The sequence below is a fragment of the Glarea lozoyensis genome (assembly GCF_000409485.1).
Source record: "Glarea lozoyensis ATCC 20868 chromosome Unknown GLAREA8, whole genome shotgun sequence".
Lineage (NCBI taxonomy): Eukaryota > Fungi > Ascomycota > Leotiomycetes > Helotiales > Helotiaceae > Glarea > Glarea lozoyensis.
Window position 1 is genome coordinate 62,276 of NW_007361003.1, and position 17,020 is coordinate 79,295.

Sequence of the window (17,020 nt, forward strand, 5' to 3'; positions counted from 1 at the left end):
AAAAGAGGTACTCGGGTGTTGCGAGGGAGAGTTCTATGAGCGTATGAGTGGTGGTAGAGTTCAAAGAAACACTTGAATGCTACGCAATCTTCTTCAAACATTTATGACTCAACACATAACATATCCTCTCAGCCTATACAAAATCACCATATCCTTTAATTCTCTCTCTCGTGGCACAAAACCATCCCCTGATCTTGGTAACTATCCTTATCCCTTATCCCCCTACTTTAGCGAGTGATTTACCCGCTTCTCTGCTAGTCAGGGGCAACACCAGCTACCGAATGCACGCCTCTGTTTCGCCATATGTCGAAACAAACCGTCTGCAGCCTATGAAGGGGATGGACTTCTTCACGTCAGTGCATTCTGGAAGAAACATCGTCGGTCCTAGGAGCCCAACTCGAGCTGGCGCATTTCAGACTCGGTTGGTCGTCGTGATGTTCGCTCGTGCCACTGGCCACCGCACACACGAACCAACCGTGGCGGTAAAAGAGCCGAACGATGCTTGGAATCCCTCACATCCAATGACATTCACCGTTTACACCGTTTACCTGCAGCAATCCTTCGCACTGACTGAACTGATGGGCGGATCTCCGAACGTGGGGACTCGTGAGTACAGCTCTTCGTATGCAGGGGCAGCGGCAGGTGGAGTTGAGCGAAGAAAAAGAACATGGTCAAGCGACGGTCGACGACATCCCTTTGGGAATGTCAGCCATAATTCACCCTTTGCACGGTGGAATTGGGATGTCGTGAATTCTTGGTATAAAGAAGGCCCGCTGCCCCTTTCGTTTCATTCTCCTCTCCATCCTCATTCTTGGCATCCTTTGCATCTCCATCTGATATCTTTTCGAGGCTAGCCCTCCGTCTTTGTCTGTTCCCTTCCTCTCGACGACTTTTTGCCTGTGGCAGAATCGATCACTACATTCCTTTTGAAACAAATCAAACTACACTCCTTGACAAAGACATACTCGGCTGTGAATCGCTTGCTCCAAGTTTTGTTCTCATCTTACTGGTATGTGAGCCACGCATTGTTTGTTTTCTTTGAGTTATTCCCCTAGCGACTGTTGCGCATCATTCTTTTGTTCCATTCTTTTTGTCAAAGGATTGTTTTCGAATGACAAGCGTCGCCACAATGGGGGTTGAATCAACAATGCTATTGTCTACAATTAGCATTGTCGCACTCACCACTACTATTGAGTGACGAACACCAAAACAGATCCTGAATCCTCTGTTCAGAATCATTCCTAATCTATATATTCTTTTTCAAATTCCAACTTCTAACTCTTCACAGCAACTCAAGCTATCATATCTGCTACCATCTACACGTTACACAACACGCGCAAGCAATTACACTCCGAGTCCACACTCACTTACAAGCAAAATCATCACATACATTCTCGTCAGGTACTAGAATCGTCAACATGATGTACTCATCCACACTCTTTGCGGCCCTCGGCTTTACCGCCATCGCCAATGCTCATATGGTTATGAACACCCCAGCGCCTTTCAAGACTGGTCTCAACAACTCCCCTCTCGACCCAAGCGGAAGCGATTTCCCTTGCAAATTCTCAGGAACTTACAAGGAAGACTCGACTCCTCCCACCTCTCTGGCGGTCGGCTCAACTCAACCCCTCAAGTTCACCGGTGGTGCAACTCACGGTGGTGGATCTTGCCAAATCTCCGTCACATACGACAAGGTTCCAACCAAGAACTCCGTCTGGAAGGTCATCCACTCGATCGAAGGAGGTTGCCCCGTTCAGGGCGTCGCCGGTAATGCTGGCGGTGATCCAACCGCCCCAAGCCCAACTGAATACACCTTCCCAGTCCCAGACATCCCAACTGGTGATGCCGTTCTCGCCTGGACTTGGTTCAACAAGATCGGAAACCGCGAGATGTACATGAACTGCGCGCCGGTCGTCATTGGAGGCAACACTGCCAAACGCGACGAGCAAGACCCATTGAACAACGCTACCCAGCTCGTTCAACGCGACCAAGCCAAGTACGATGCTCTGCCAAACATGTTCGTCGCCAACATCGCCGGACAAGGTAGCTGCACGACTGAAGAGTCCGTTGATCTCATCTTCCCCAACGCAGGTGATTCCGTCACCTCCATGGGCTCAGGACAATACAAAGGCCCAGCTGGCTGCGCTGCCGGTGGTGGTTCAACTCCAACCAAAGCACCATCTTCGGGCTCAGCCGCTCCCTCAGCTCCAGTCGCCTCCGCAACCAAGTCCTCCCTTCCAGGCGGTGTTTTCGCAACCGTGGCACCAGTTTCTGGCTCCCCATCGGCCTCGACGCCAGTAGCATCCTCCGCCGTCCCCGCATCCTCAGCAGTGCAATCCTCCGCCGCCGCCCCCTCCCCAGCACCAACCTCCGTTGTCGTCCCCGTCGCATCAACCTCCGCCGCTCCCCCCGCCGCAACCGGCACCACCGGCTCCGGCTCTGCCCTCACCGGTCCTTGCACCACCGAGGGCATGTGGAACTGCATCGGCGGGACCTCCTTCCAGCAGTGCGCCAGCGGCAGCTGGTCCATCGTGCAACAGATGGCCGCGGGCATGAGCTGCACGGCCGGTCAATCGTCCTCGCTCTCCATGAAGGCCGCCGTTGCTAAACGCGCCCTGCGCTTCTTTGCCTAAGTCACTCTTTAAGATTGCAGGACAATCAATCTTCTTATTTGGCATTTAAGCGGTAGGGTTTGCACTTTTGGCGTTTTCAAGGATTAAGATGGGGATCTGGAGGGGCGGCTTACGATGAATTTCTTTGTACATAAAATACCCCTTTTTCTTTTTGGTCTTTGGACTATTTGCTGGACTTGAACGAAAGAAAGAAAGAAAGAAAGAATTGGATGGAGAGGATTATTTGATCATCATGATTTTTATGATGTATGCATGCATGGGCGATATTGCCCCTCAATGAATAGAATAGATTGTCAACATTGAAACCGTTTTCTTTACGCGTGATTCCACCTCCAACACTTTGCCTTGATGTGATTCAAATTCGTCAGCTATGATGATTTGCCCTCTCAATCTGGCTGGATGAATAATAAGAACAGTCTTACGACGACATTATCCTAAGGTGCAACTAGATGTTCCTTGTTTGATTGCTCACATGCTTCCTTCTTGTAAAATGAAAGACATCCACATTTACTACAAAAATAACATGCTTCCCCCCAAAAGAGAGCTGCCGTCAAAATTTCGATTCTCTTTGCCTATGATCCTCTTTTCCAATTCCCTTGACGTGACTCACATCCGTAAACAAAATGGTCTTCTTCTTCGATTCGACAGTATGAAGAAAACTCCGCCAAAGTTCCATCCCGAGGTGCGTATCGTTGAGGTGATCACTCGCCTGGTGCGAAAACTAGAGAATATCCGAATTTGTTACAGACGCCAAAACACTTCGCTTGGAAATAGATACTGATACCAAGGAATGTTCGGGTCGTTAATTATATATATGAGTATAATCGCCCAAAGGTACCTATAGGTATTTTGTTCTGGCACCGGCACCCCGGTCCCGGTACTCACCTCGGAACGTGGTCGCGAAATGCGGGGGCGGGAGTGGCAGCACGACCACCTTCGTCGACCGCCAACCAACACTTTAACTCGACCACCAACACCAACATTCAACCTCACCGGATGTTTGGTGACCTACGCATCAACCTCCAGTATCACCAACTGATTAATCATAATGTTTTGTACAGAGGTGGCCTCGGCCTCGGGTGCTACGGTAGATGAAGATCGACCTGCGCTACCGACCGGACTATCGCCATCTTGACTCCGCACGAGATGCGGGGTGGTGGTTACTAGTATGCATTGGAGAGGTATGATTCCGCGGTCTTGGGGAACGTGTAGGTTTTTCGATTATTCTATCCTTTCATTTCTGTCTTTCCAATGTTTTTCTTCCTTCATCTCATCCTCTGATTCAGTCCCCCTTCGATTCAAAATGGATCCCTCACCCATCCCCCTCGTCTCCTACGGCCGCACGACCAACCGCGCCGATGTACTGATTATAGGCGCCGGTATCTCGGGGTTGACGACGGCCATCGAGATGATTCGGAAGGGAAACGGGAGGAATTTTATTATTGTGGAGAAGGGAAATCAGGTTGGCGGGACGTGGAATGATCAGAGGTATCCAGGGTGTTGTTGTGTAAGTGGAAAATGCGGGAGGGGAGATGGAGAAGGGGAGGGGAAAGGGGAGAGGGGAAGTGGAAGGAGGGGATGAGTGGAGGAGTGGAGGAGGTGAAGGGGAAAGGGAACAGGGGAGAATGGGCAAGAGGATGATGAAGAAGATGAAGGCTAATCGGTTATAGGATGTTTGGAGTCATTTGTATAGTCTAAGTGTAAGTGGTGGTGTTTCTTATTGCGTGCTTTTCGAGGATTATATCTTGTAAGAGTTGCTGAGCTGAGCTTTGACAAATTTTGGATTCTTTAGCATCCAGACTCTTCATTTGGGGTTGCATTATCTTTTCTAGAATGGAGACGGAAACCATTTTGGCCAGGACCGAAGAGCATCGTCCTTGTTCTTCAGCGAACATTATGTCTGCTTGCTTCGTTATAATAATTTCAACCTCAATACCACCAAGATACATCATCATTCTCGACCCTTCCTACTCTGCTTCTCATAAAAGAAAATCAACTCCAACTCTGCTAACACTGCACACAGTTCGAACCAAATCCGAATTGGACACGCGAATACCCCGGTCAAGAAGAAATCCTCGACTACCTCATCTCCGTCGCCCATAAATACCAACTCTACAAACACATCCGATTCAGCACCTCGGTCGAAGAAGTACGCTGGGACGCTCCATCCAACACCTGGAAAACCAAAATCACACGTCTCGGCGCCAAAGATGCAGAATTCGGCGAACACTACACCATCACCTCCAACTTTCTCGTTTCAGGAGTCGGTCAATTAAACGTACCCAAATACCCAGACATCCAAGGCGTGGATTCCTTCAAAGGGAAATCCATGCACTCAGCACGATGGGATTGGGATTACGACCTCCGCGGCAAACGAATCGGGATCATTGGAAATGGTGCCACGGCCGCGCAAATCATTCCTGAAGTCGCAAAGGTGTGCGAGAGATTGACTGTATTCCAACGCACGCCGAACTGGGTGATTCCTCGAGATGACAGACCGATTTCATCCACACAACAGGCGATTTATAAATATGTGCCGTTTGTACGACGGAGGTATCGAGCTGCGTTGATGGATTTTAGGGAGGCGTTTTTTGATGTTGTGTTCGATAGCGAGTCGGAGATTCATCAGATGTTCAAAGGGGCCGCGGTGCAGCACATGGAAACGCAGCTTCCGGGGGAGAAGTACAAAGATATGAGGGAGAAACTCATGCCAAAGTACGATATGGGCTGTAAACGGGTGATCATCACCGATGACTACTTTCCTACGTTTACGCGGGAGAACGTGGTGTTGGAAACGAGCGCGATCAAGCGGATTACCGAGAAGGGCGTTGAAGTCGAAGGCGAAAAGGAACATGAATTCGATCTCCTAATCTACGCAACCGGTTTCAAAACAACACAATTCATGTATCCCATCAAAATCTACGGCACCAACGGGAAATCCCTCGACGAGATCTGGGCTTCTGGCGCTTCAGCCTATCTCGGCATGACAATCCCCTCTCTCCCAAATTTCAGCATGTTATACGGTACACCCCCTTCCCCAGTTCTGTAAACTCCCAGCTAATGGTTAACAGGCCCCAACACCAACCTCGGCCACAACAGCATAATCCTCATGATCGAAGCCCAAGCCATGTACATCAACGCCCTCATCACCAAGATCAAAACCGCCCGCGACTCCGGCCACACCCTGAATATATCTCCCAAACAATCCGTCGTCGACGCCTACAACGCCGATGTGCAGCGTCGTCTCGCGCAATCGGCGTTCGCGGACCCGAATTGTAATTCCTGGTATAAGAATGAGAAGGGGCTGATTACGAATAATTGGTCTGAGGCGGTGATCCCGTATCAGAAGAAGACGAGCGAGATTAGGTGGGAGGAGTTTGAGGTGGGCGGGAGTGCCGCTGGGATGGTGAGGGGGAAGGGGAGGGAGAGGTGGGGGAGGGTGGTGGAGGAGACGCAGGTTAGTAATGCGGTGGTACTGATGGGGTTGGTATCGACGGCTGCGGCGGCTGTTGCGGCGGGGGTGTGGGTTAGGGGTGGGTTTGGGATGGTGAGGCGGTGATTGGGGTCGGTGTGGGTGTATGTGTGGTAGTTGAGGGATTCGGGTTGTGTAGATGCTTTTGAATGGAGGAGAGATGAAGGGTTTTCTTATAAACTTGTTCTTGAACGCCTGACTCAAATGGTACCTCCAAAAATACAAGAACCGTACAAATACGCAGTACTTGAACGTATAACGCAACACCCGTGAAGCCAACTATCTTGAGCAAGAATCTCGAATTCACGCCCCAAAGATCTGTACTACATCAAATTGTCACTCAAAACAACATCCCCTCTTCCCTAAACCCGCAACGAAATAAATATCCATTCATCCCCCACCCATTTCCCTTTCCTTACGCGATTAATAAAGACACCTAGGCAGATCATTAACCACAATTGAGAAGCATACAAGAAAACTAGATTGCGAATAGTATAGCCTGATAACCCCTCTCCACCACCCCCCATACTCGCGAAAGAACCTCATAGAATTAATACACAGAAATACGAGATAACTCTCTCGAATCCACAACTAAGAATTTACTATCGATACAACATCATACGCACGGTGGCTTTGTGAATAACTCGGATTCAACGGCTTGTTACTTAATCTTATATTAAAGATATTCGTCGCCTCCTGCTTTTAGAGTTGTTGACGAGATAGAGTAGAAATGGAATGGAATGCTAATAAGCTAGAAATTACAACCCTAATTCTCTACAAAAGAAGATTGTATAGTAATTCTCCTAGGCTAGGATGCTAAGAAAAACTAAAGTAATCCCTTCGACGCTAAAGCGACGTGCAAAAATGAGAAGTGATATAAGCGTGTTTTTTGGTAGCTTTTATATCTATATAGAGATATCGCCGGGAAGATGGAGGTACTTTTGTCAGATAGGAGTACGATTTCGAAATTTGATGTGAGGGTTTAGGGGTGTGGGGATTTAGAGTTGAGGTTTAGAGGTATTTCATGGCCTCGTGAGGTCTTGTTTTCAGGCTAGTTTATTTAATTTTATATCCTACCAAGTTTTCTTTTCCTCATCCAATATCTCCAAAATATACAATCTCGTTAATAAACCCAATCACTACTCCTTCGTATTACTGCAACCTCCACTAACATCTACGTCTCAATCAACCTCCCCTCCTCCCCCTTCCCCCCTCTACACTTCTCTCCTCCCCCCTCCGCTCACCAGGACCAACAACCCTCAACGTAAAACTGACCTCAAACCCATCCCCCAACCCCTTCCAGCCCTTCCCACCCTTCCCACCCAACACCCTCCCCTCCCAGAACCGGCTCTTGATCAATCCCCATATTCTCAAAATCGCCATCATGACGCCCAACAGCCCGATAGCAACCCCCACCAACCCCCCCACACAAACCATAACCCTCACCCTCCCCCTCGCCAGCACACACTCCCGCGTCTCGGGCAACGGCTCCTGATACCCACGAGACGGATCGTACGGTCTATATCTATAGCAGAAACTGGTGTCCGGCCATCCGTTATCGAGGAGGCGGGGGGCGAAGACCAGGGTGACGATTGCGAGGACGAGGTCGGTGGTTAGGGGGATGAGTGGGGGAAGGGGGAGGAAGAGGCGGGGTGTGGTCAGGAGGGTGAGGGTTGCGAGCTGGGGGTGTTAGTTAGTGGGAGTGGAGAGGGGATAGGGGAGAGGGTAGGTGGGTAGAGTGGACGTACGACGATAGCCAGATCTCTTGTGGCATCTCTAGAGCTGGAGGTGTATGTAAAGGGGCCTGTGGCGATGAAGATGTAAGTCGTGATTAGGAGGGCGAAAGTGAGGAGGGAGGTGAGAGATGTGATGGCTGTGAGTATCTTAAGCGGCCGTTTGAAATGGGTAGTTGACGACTTTTTGAGATTCTCTGGTTCGTAGGAGGGGTCATGATCGTTGTCCCCTAAAAAGGGAGTGTTTTCTGACATAGCTCGTTGAGCGAGGGTGATTTTGTTTTAAGAAAGATGAATTTCTGGCGAGGAATGGGAAGAGACACGGAGGATATAAAAGCCAAACAGATACAACAGTATAGTAGTTTATATCTCATACCCGTACCATCATACAAACCACTTCATTCTCCACCTCCATGCCGCACCAGCCCCAATCACGTGCCAGAAGCAAGCTTCGCCCATTCAGAAGTGTAGATCGTCACTACACCATACCTGAAACGAAACAGCTTAGAATGATTGCCTGGAAGTAAGGCTGATTTTAGTCAAATAGCGCGATGGTAGTGGAGAGCGTCTCGTATTCAATGTTCGCTTCAAGCATCGTTTCGTTCGCTTAGTGGGTGTCCATACATCCAGGAATTACACCACAAGGCTCGTAAGAATGAGTCACCAGATCGTCAGCATCGTAAATAAAGAACAGGGCAGGAATCTAATTTGATCTCCAAGATCTGAGGAGAATATCTCCAATTTTTCAATTTCTGTTTTTTGCGTTTTTTTGTTTTGGAATTACAAACTGACGGTAGTGCATTGTCCTCGATCCGTGATATCCGACTAGTGGAAAAGACGCCGAGGATGTCTGACGATAGTCGAATGAAGATCATCTAGGCTGTCGCACAAAGGCGAAGAGTAGGACAGAGATAGTATTTTGGCGTGAATATGTGCTTAGATATTCCAGTTTTTTGCCAGTAGCTTGACGTACTTATGTCAATTTCGAAAAGATGATGAATTTGAACGTCTGTCTATTATGCCGTATATCCACTCACCCAATTATCCAATTATTACCTTTACAACTTACTCTTTACAAGCCCACTCTCTAGCTCCTCAACCTTTGCGAACCGATAGTAGTATTCTAGTGACTTCGGGTTAAGCAGCGTGCCACTCGGTTTAATAATCTTTCCCGAAACGATTTGCTTTACAGGTAATTCGACTTTCTTTAGATTAACCGTAGTCTATCACATATTAGCCCCATTGTACCAGGAGATTTGATTCTCGTCTTCATCCCTTCTTTCTCAAAGGAAAGGCAAAAAGTGAAAAGAAAATAGAAGCAGAAAAACAAAATCTTAAACTCACAGGAATCTCCGGCGTCTCAAAAATCCACCTCGGAACATGACGTTTACTCAACCCCTTCCCAATAGCATCTCTCACCCTCTGCACCAAAGAAGTACTGAGCCCATGTCCCTTATTCATCAACAAAAACAACATCACGCTCTCATCCTCATCCCCCGGTCTCCTCTGCCCCACACAAAGACTATCCTGCACCTCAGGAAACTCGCCACCTTCCAGAATACTATAGATCTCCGCACTCCCAAATCTCACACCAGAAGGATTTAATACACCATCCGCGCGCCCAAGAAAAAATAGCTGTTTGGTGACTGGATGTATGTACACGAAATCACCGTGCGTCCAGACGGATGTGTATTTCGCAAAATAGGCGTTGAAGTAGCGGGAGTCAGGGGAGGGGGAGACGGCAGGGTCGTTCCAGAAAAAGACGGGCATGTTGGGGAAGGCGGATGGGGCGACGAGTTCGCCTGGTTCGCCGTGAGGAATTGGAGAGCCTTGACCGGAGGGGATGAGGGAGTCGTAGACGGATATTGGGGTTCCCAGGGATGGTCCTTGGGTGCCGCCGACGTAGACGGGCGTGAGAGGGTTTTCTTGGCCGAAGCAACCGGCCTGATGTATTAGTATGTTGGGATTGGAGATGGGATGGGGGAATATACCAAATCTGTTCCACCGGAAATATTGCACAAATGTACATCTTTTGAAAACCCTTCATTGTAAAACCATTCAAACTGTTGATCAGAAAGCACCATTCCCGTAGAACTGACATTCGTCAAATGACTGAGATCCGCAATTTCCCTAGGTCTAATGCCATTCTTTTGCATCTCAAACATCCATTTAGGACTCGTTCCTAATTTCGTAACCTTCTGATCCCCTATCAATTTCACAAAGGTCGTCAGATCAGGTTGAAATGGACTTCCGTCATACAACACCGAACGAGCTCCAACAAGCAGGTTTACCACCGACACGAAATACATAATCCATCCCGTGGTCGTGTATTGTAACGTCACGCTATCTGGCGTAAGTTCGCCATGAAGTCGTGTTTCTTTCGCGGAAGAAAGAAGAAAACCTCCCACAGAATGGACGATACATTTCGGAGTTCCAGTTGTACCAGAAGAGTAAGCGATGAAGAAAGGGTCGTGGAAAGCAACTTGTTCGAATTCAGGCGGGGGTGATCCTTTGGCTTTTGATACAAAGTGAGCTACTGTTTGTGTTCTTGGAACACCACTGATATCTGCTGGTTCGGAAAATCGTGGCATAGATATCATTCCGGTGAAGCCAGGCGCATCTTTCATTCCCTCTACAATTGCCTTCATTTTCCCTCTCAGATCTACCTTTTTGCCGTTGTATATCGCAAAGTCGTCCATGAAGATATACTACACACGTGAGCTTCAACAACCAAAAGAAAAACCTTCATACTCCTACCTTCGGCGTAACCTGCAACGTCCTCTGCAAAACCCCCTGCACACCCATATCCGTCGAACTACTACTGAACAGCCCTCCCAACGTCGTGACAGCCAAAAACACTTTCATCGTATCCACGGAATTGCTCGCAACAACCACAACTCTATCTCCCTTCTTCACCCCATGTATCTTCATCGCCGCCGCCAATTCTCCCACTTCTCTCCTCAGCTGCCCCCAACTCACATCGCGTATCTCCGTCGCACCCTCCCGCACCTCTGTCAGCGCAAGCTTCGCATCTTCTTTATATTTGGTACCTCGTTTCGACGATGCGCCGGCGCGAGAGTAAAGGATATTTTCGGCAAAGTTTAGATGTACGCCTTCGAACCATCGGGGAATGGTTTCAATTGCTGCGGATTCGTCGACGACGCGGGTGTATGTGCCGGAGTGGATTAATTGGAGGTATTGGAAGGTTTGGTCCCAGAATTGAGAGCGTTGGGTGATGGAGTATTGGTAGAGATCCCAGAATGTCTGTTGATGTCGAGGATGAATTAGTAATTAGACAATAATTCATTGGATGATACTTCAGCAGATAATAACGAGTGTCCATAATAACTAGAAGAGTCAATGGCATACCTCCAACCGCAACCCATATTTCTCATTAATCTCCCCCATCAATCTATACATCTCCGTCCCTCTCGGGTTCGGATGTTCCCATAGCTTCTTGGGAGTTGACATCTCTGTTGATGCCATCGTCTATCGCTCGAAAACAATCGAAAGACGCACATGAAAATAAGATCTAATATATAAGCAAAAAACAGTGTAGAAGAAAAGAAAAGTTGTTAGAAGTCCCGGTCTCGACTTGTCTTCCGATTCGGGGATCTGAAGCCCGGGTATTGCGGAGGTGGGGGCGGGGGCGGGGTTGAAGGTCAAGCTTTGGGAGCTGGTGTTCTGTTTACCTAGCCAGAACGTTGTAAACTTGTTATAGAGTTAAAATCAGCGTGATTACTACATAAAACGAGTACCTTTCTACATAACCTAGGCATAAATCGTAGTCTACACCAAGATTTGTATACCTAAATTGTAAAGACCTAATTCTCGTTATAAAATCTCGGGACTTGTGTACGAAGGCTCGGAGCCCGGAGCTGGAGCTACCCTGCTTCCGGGCCGGAACCGGGAGGAAGCAGTCTTCCTAAACTTTCTCCATACTCCAGCTCCTATTAGATTCCTTGAACCTCTCCAGCGGATAATGACGTATAAACTTATTTTTGACGCTATATAGAATTATACTTTACAGATTAATTAAGGTTATATAAGAGAGGTATATCCGGCTAGGTGTTGCGAACAATTCGCCGTCGGGTGATTACAGGTAATTTCTAGGGAGAGAAATCATCGACACGGAAAACTACCTTATTACTAACAAATCGAGATACGTTTTATTATTTCTGTTGTACATAAACCGAACAATTCCATTCCTATATCCAAAGCCATACCAACTCCGCGCTCCCACGCCCAAATGTCCCAAACTCCCTCAAATATCCCAAATCTGCCTCTTCCCCTTAGAAACCATCCTCACAAAACCTCCTCCCAAATCCCCCCCTTTTATATCCTCCCCCCTCACAATCCCTCCTCCTCCTCGTCCCTTTCCCCCCTAATATACCTCCACCCCATCCACCCCCCCATCCCAACCACACTCCCCAACCCCCCCGCCCCTACAACCCTTACCCCCCTCACCCCCCTCACTCCCCTCCCTAAACCCCCCAACACGCCCCCCACCATCCCCGCATACGTCCAGTCATCACACTCGACCTGCCCTTTGTTCGCGCGTAACCGCCACGCGCGATCCGCCCATTCGATGTCTTCGCGTGCCCACATGCGCGCTGTGGTTGCGATGGCTAGGAGGGTTGCGCCGGTGAGGGCGCCTATCCCCGTAGATCTGAGGATGGATGTTGGTTTAGGCGTGAGGAGGCCGAAACGGCGGAGAGAGAAGAGGGAGAGGGAAAAGGTGGAGGAGAGGAGGGAACCGAGTTGGAGACCGCGGGTTGTGGTGTGTGTGTAGAGGATTGTTTTTGCGAGGGGTTGGTCTTCTGCGTAGGGGGGGTGGGGGAAGAAGCGGGACATTGTGGTGAGAGTTGAGTGTTGAATTCTTTTGATCTGTTGTGGTAACGCGGGTGCGGATTGGCGTAGGTATTTTGACTGTATCGTGAGATGGCGTGAGTATCGTTGTGGTGTTTCTGTTGCTGTAACAATCCCCTCATCAATCAATGTACGCGTCCTTTATATCACAAACCAAAAAGAAAACCATCCCAACACACCCTCCCTTTATCACTCTCTTTATCCCTCCCCCCTCAGCCTCATCGCACCATCCTCATCCCAACACGCCCGTAACAACAAACATCCCACCCGTGCACATTCATTCGGAGAAATATTTCGCGTCCAAGTCCGTCTCTACGAAGCGAGAGCGAATTGGCCAATGATAAATCCGCGGTTTGATGGGAGCTGGAACTTCAAAACCCCGGAACGACGAGCGTGCAGGGGTTCGGAAATATATGTTATTCCAGGTTTTGCTACTACATAACTAGCTCTCTGGAATTATCCAAGCTATAGCCGTCGAGGCGGAGTCCGATTGACGTGTATGTTTGGGCTGTTGCACGCAAATTGAAAGTATTAAGTATGCTCGGGAGAAATGGAACAAGTGACTACAAGTCATTCGGCATCTTCCAATCTGGGAATAAGCTCAACAGAGTCAAATAAGAATTGCTATTCGATTTGTGGTCTTTCTATCGAATTAGAATACCATTCTATAGTTCACACGACAACAACAAACTGCTATTCTACCATGCCAACATAACTACCCCCCTTTTACGCGCCTAACCCTATTCTCCAAAACGCCAGGTATCTCACGCCCAATGCGACTTAAAAATGCCATCATTCATCATCAACCATGTCCATCAGGATATTGCCATTGGCCCCATACCCGTTACTGAGACGGTGCCTGACTTTCCCCTTTCCCCTCCTTGAAGCAAGAATATGTGCAGCTTCAGCCTTCTTAATCTCCAGATCGTTCTCGAATTGTTCATCAAAATCCATGTCATCCTCGCCGTTCGCTTCGCTACTTGCAGTTTCCTCGAGTGCTTTGTTTAGTAATTCCGTTGCGATGGCATCTTGTGGTGATATCGCCAATGCTTCGTGGAATACATAGACTGCTTCGAATGGTCGCTTTTGCTCCATCAAAACCAGTCCTTTCGCACAGAACACGGATGTATCTTTTCCACCCTGTCTTAACACCTCTTCAAACTGGTCAAGAGCTAGATCAAAATGCCCTATTCGCCGGTAGGCATGACCAAGGTTCGCCCGTGTAGAGATCCAAGCCTGCGAGTCGCTGTCAATCTCATCTGCAATTTCCAGAGCTCTGGTGAACATAGAGATAGCGTCTTCAAGTCGCTCCTGGTGATAGAAGACTACACCCATCTCATTCAGCAGTAAAGGGTCGGTCTTGCAGAGCCCATAAGCCGTCTTGAGAAACTCGTCCGCCAGTGTCATGTTGTTTAACATGTGGTTTTGCATCCCTAGGAAGAGTTGAGGTAAGTGAGTTCCCATAAAAAGTCGTGCTGCAGTCGAATACGCCGATATTGCCTGATCGTGTTCTCCTTCTGCAGCGAAAGTGTGCGCGAAACCTATCCAGGCGGGACCAAAATGAGGGTCCATCATACTAGCCTTGCTGAAGTAACGTCGAGCTTCCGCGACTTTGTTTATGCAAAGATAGTATATTCCTACAGCGAGCCAAGAACAGGGTTCTTCAGGATGATTATCCGCAAGATCGTGAGAGACGAGAAATAACGGATTTTTCAATCCTAGCTCGTATAGACAAGCCAAATGAAGTGGATATATGCTGAAATTATACTTGTCGCTCTGCAGAATTGCGCTTGTAATTCCCAAAGCATCTTTGAATTTGCATTGCGTAAAATAAAGGTCTGCCTTTGCGAGTAGGAGGTCTGGATTTGTCGCTAGGTTGTAATGTGTTGAGAGGGTTTCCGTAGCAGCTGTGAATGCACTCGGATTTTTGTACTTGGAAAGTCGTGTAGTGTAGAGCATCTTCGTAAATTCCGCGGCTTCTTGCGACGAAGAAGCATCGTCGGGCACAGAAATAGCGTCAAAATCGAGCGATTCCAGGAACTGCCATTCCTCGTCTGGTGACATCAGGCAATTCTTCATGAGCTGTTCAAAAGCTTCGAAACACTGTACGTCAATTCGAACAGCATCTTTATAGCATTCCTTGGCTCTATCGAAAGCATTTTGTTTTGCATAACAGAGTCCTCGCAGGAAGCACATTGCGGCTTCGAATCTGATATTTGCTGCATCTTCTTGTGCGACCTCCTCTTTTCGATCAAGCCTATCTGCTCTGCCTACTGCTTTGACAAGTTGTGTGCCGCCATTTCTGTGTTGTCCGTTCGTATGCTGAAGTTTCCGCCGACTGTTACTCGAGCTTGTAATCAGGTGTGTAGGATTCTTATCCCCAAGGAGATTTAGAGCTTCTTCGAATCGCGATTGCTTGATCATACAATGGGCCGCAAGGTATTGGCAGGAAGGATTTCGTTCGATCAGATTTTGTTTTGCCAGAAAGCTTTGGGCTCGAGTGTAATTGCCGGTTGAGAAGTGGACTTGGGCAAGCCAGAAGGCATCTTTGTCGTTTTCTGAGGAAATGTGAGCACTTTTCAATCAAAGGGTAGAATAACACTTACGTGTTATTGCCAGCAGCTTGTCTCCAATGAATATGGCCGAGTCATATTGGTGCTTATTGAGGGCATCCTGGCGCCAGTCCCTCAAGAACTTCTCCATCTTCCTCCACGAAACATTTGCGGTGGATTCGACAGTCGAAGCAAGTTACTGAAGTAGAATACTGGCAGCCGTTTCTAGTTTAATTCCGAAACATGCATATGTACAACAATTCTTGGGTTTGGTAAATCGCGTTGTTGATGTGTTTTGCTTGGGAGACGCGACTCGCGGGGGCAAATCTAGTCTCAGTCACCTGCCCACTAACTTTCGGACTAAATAATGCGACTTCCAATAGAGCTAAAACGATAGTGTTCACTCAAAACAATTGACAAAATATGTGATAGTATACTAAGTTAAATCACTAGATATACGATACCTCGTCAAGTTTTTTGTTTATAGAATTGTCGTGATTCGACTGCCACTGACTATTGATGGGGTCCAGCGTTGTTGAAACCTGAGGCAAGGGACCTACTGGGGTAATCCTGGCAGTGCTCGCGGCTCTTACATCACGTGACTACCCCACCAGTCTTCTAGAACTCAAGAGCCCGCGTCTTCTTCCTCGTTCACACATCGTCACCTCCTCACCTCACCTCACCTCACCTCGACTTTTCCCTCCCATCCCCACGATTACTTTCCAATACACCGACAGCAAACCTGCCCACCGCCCACCATGTCTGAAAGAAAGGTCCTCACCAAGTACTACCCTCCAGACTTCGATCCCTCAAAGATTACAAGATCACGCGCCCCCAAGCAGGCGGGTCCCAAAGTTCAAACCGTACGATTGATGGCACCGTTTCCTATGAAGTGTACCGCCTGTGGGGAATACATCTACAAAGGTCGAAAATTCAACGCGCGCAAAGAGACAACCGAGGAGAAATACTACGCCATTCCTATTTACCGATTCTACATCAGATGCACAAGATGCTCGGGGGAGATTACGTTCAAGACAGATCCGAAGAACATGGACTACGAATGCGAAAGAGGCGCCAAGAGGAATACTGAGCCATGGCGAATGAATGGAGGTGGAAAGCAGGAGAGCGATGAAGAGCGACTGGATCGGTTGGAACGAGAGGAGGAAGAGAAGAATGCTATGGAGGAACTTGAGACCAAAACACTTGATGCGAAGCGGGAAATGGCTGTTGCAGACGCCTTGGACGAGATACGCACACGAAACGCTCGGAATGAAAGGATGGGTAAAGATGGGGTAGAGGTTACGGTTACGAGAGAGAGCATTGACGATGAGAAAAAGCGGCAGGAGGAGGAGGATGCAGAGGCAGCTCGTATAGCTTTCATGCGTAGACAGGAAGCAATGGAGGAGATTATTGAGGAGGAGGATACTGCTGTAGAAGACGCTCTCAAAATGCCACCACCAAGCTTTAAACGCGTGGTGAAGAAGAAGAAGGATCATTCTGTAGCGCTAGGAATTAAGAAGAAGTTGAAGTGATAATGTCTCAAGCGACAAGAGAGATTGGGTTGGGCACCGCATAGATACCAAAGAAGCAATTCATAATTTAATCTACTTCCTTAACTCGAGTTTTCTTGTTTACTTAGAACAATTGACGAAATGTGGATAGTTTGTCAATTATTTTAAATGAATATAACATTTTTAAGTCTCTCTAAAATATGTTTAGTTACTTATTTTAACTAAATATAATATTTACACCTCTATATAA

General features: G+C 48.0%; 6 protein-coding genes across 6 annotated transcripts; 3 read left to right on the forward strand and 3 right to left on the reverse strand.

The window, feature by feature from the left end:
• Positions 1-1,418: 1,418 nt before the first annotated feature.
• GLAREA_11394 (uncharacterized protein) lies at positions 1,419-2,633 on the forward strand (the record flags this gene model as incomplete). Its single annotated transcript, XM_008089537.1, has 1 exon — positions 1,419-2,633. The coding sequence occupies one exon, from the start codon at positions 1,419-1,421 to the stop codon at positions 2,631-2,633; it is 1,215 nt and encodes a 404-aa protein (XP_008087728.1).
• A 1,303-nt stretch (positions 2,634-3,936) lies between these two features.
• On the forward strand, positions 3,937-6,192 carry GLAREA_11395 (FAD/NAD(P)-binding protein; the record flags this gene model as incomplete). Its single annotated transcript, XM_008089538.1, has 4 exons — positions 3,937-4,140; positions 4,304-4,333; positions 4,657-5,656; positions 5,705-6,192. The coding sequence occupies 4 exons, from the start codon at positions 3,937-3,939 to the stop codon at positions 6,190-6,192; spliced, it is 1,722 nt and encodes a 573-aa protein (XP_008087729.1).
• Positions 6,193-7,290: 1,098 nt separating this feature from the next.
• On the reverse strand, positions 7,291-11,324 carry GLAREA_11396 (Acetyl-CoA synthetase-like protein; the record flags this gene model as incomplete). The annotated part of the gene is made up of 7 exons (XM_008089539.1): positions 7,291-7,785; positions 7,854-8,068; positions 8,908-9,061; positions 9,183-9,782; positions 9,830-10,546; positions 10,596-11,102; positions 11,208-11,324. The coding sequence occupies 7 exons, from the start codon at positions 11,322-11,324 to the stop codon at positions 7,291-7,293; spliced, it is 2,805 nt and encodes a 934-aa protein (XP_008087730.1).
• An 864-nt stretch (positions 11,325-12,188) lies between these two features.
• GLAREA_11397 (uncharacterized protein) lies at positions 12,189-12,692 on the reverse strand (the record flags this gene model as incomplete). The annotated part of the gene is made up of 1 exon (XM_008089540.1): positions 12,189-12,692. The coding sequence occupies one exon, from the start codon at positions 12,690-12,692 to the stop codon at positions 12,189-12,191; it is 504 nt and encodes a 167-aa protein (XP_008087731.1).
• Positions 12,693-13,499: 807 nt separating this feature from the next.
• GLAREA_11398 (TPR-like protein) lies at positions 13,500-15,410 on the reverse strand (the record flags this gene model as incomplete). Its single annotated transcript, XM_008089541.1, has 2 exons — positions 13,500-15,265; positions 15,314-15,410. 2 exons carry the CDS (start codon positions 15,408-15,410, stop codon positions 13,500-13,502), a joined length of 1,863 nt encoding a protein of 620 aa, XP_008087732.1.
• Positions 15,411-16,017: 607 nt separating this feature from the next.
• Positions 16,018-16,791, forward strand: GLAREA_11399 (uncharacterized protein; the record flags this gene model as incomplete). Its single annotated transcript, XM_008089542.1, has 1 exon — positions 16,018-16,791. One exon carries the CDS (start codon positions 16,018-16,020, stop codon positions 16,789-16,791), a length of 774 nt encoding a protein of 257 aa, XP_008087733.1.
• Between the last annotated feature and the right edge of the window lie 229 nt (positions 16,792-17,020).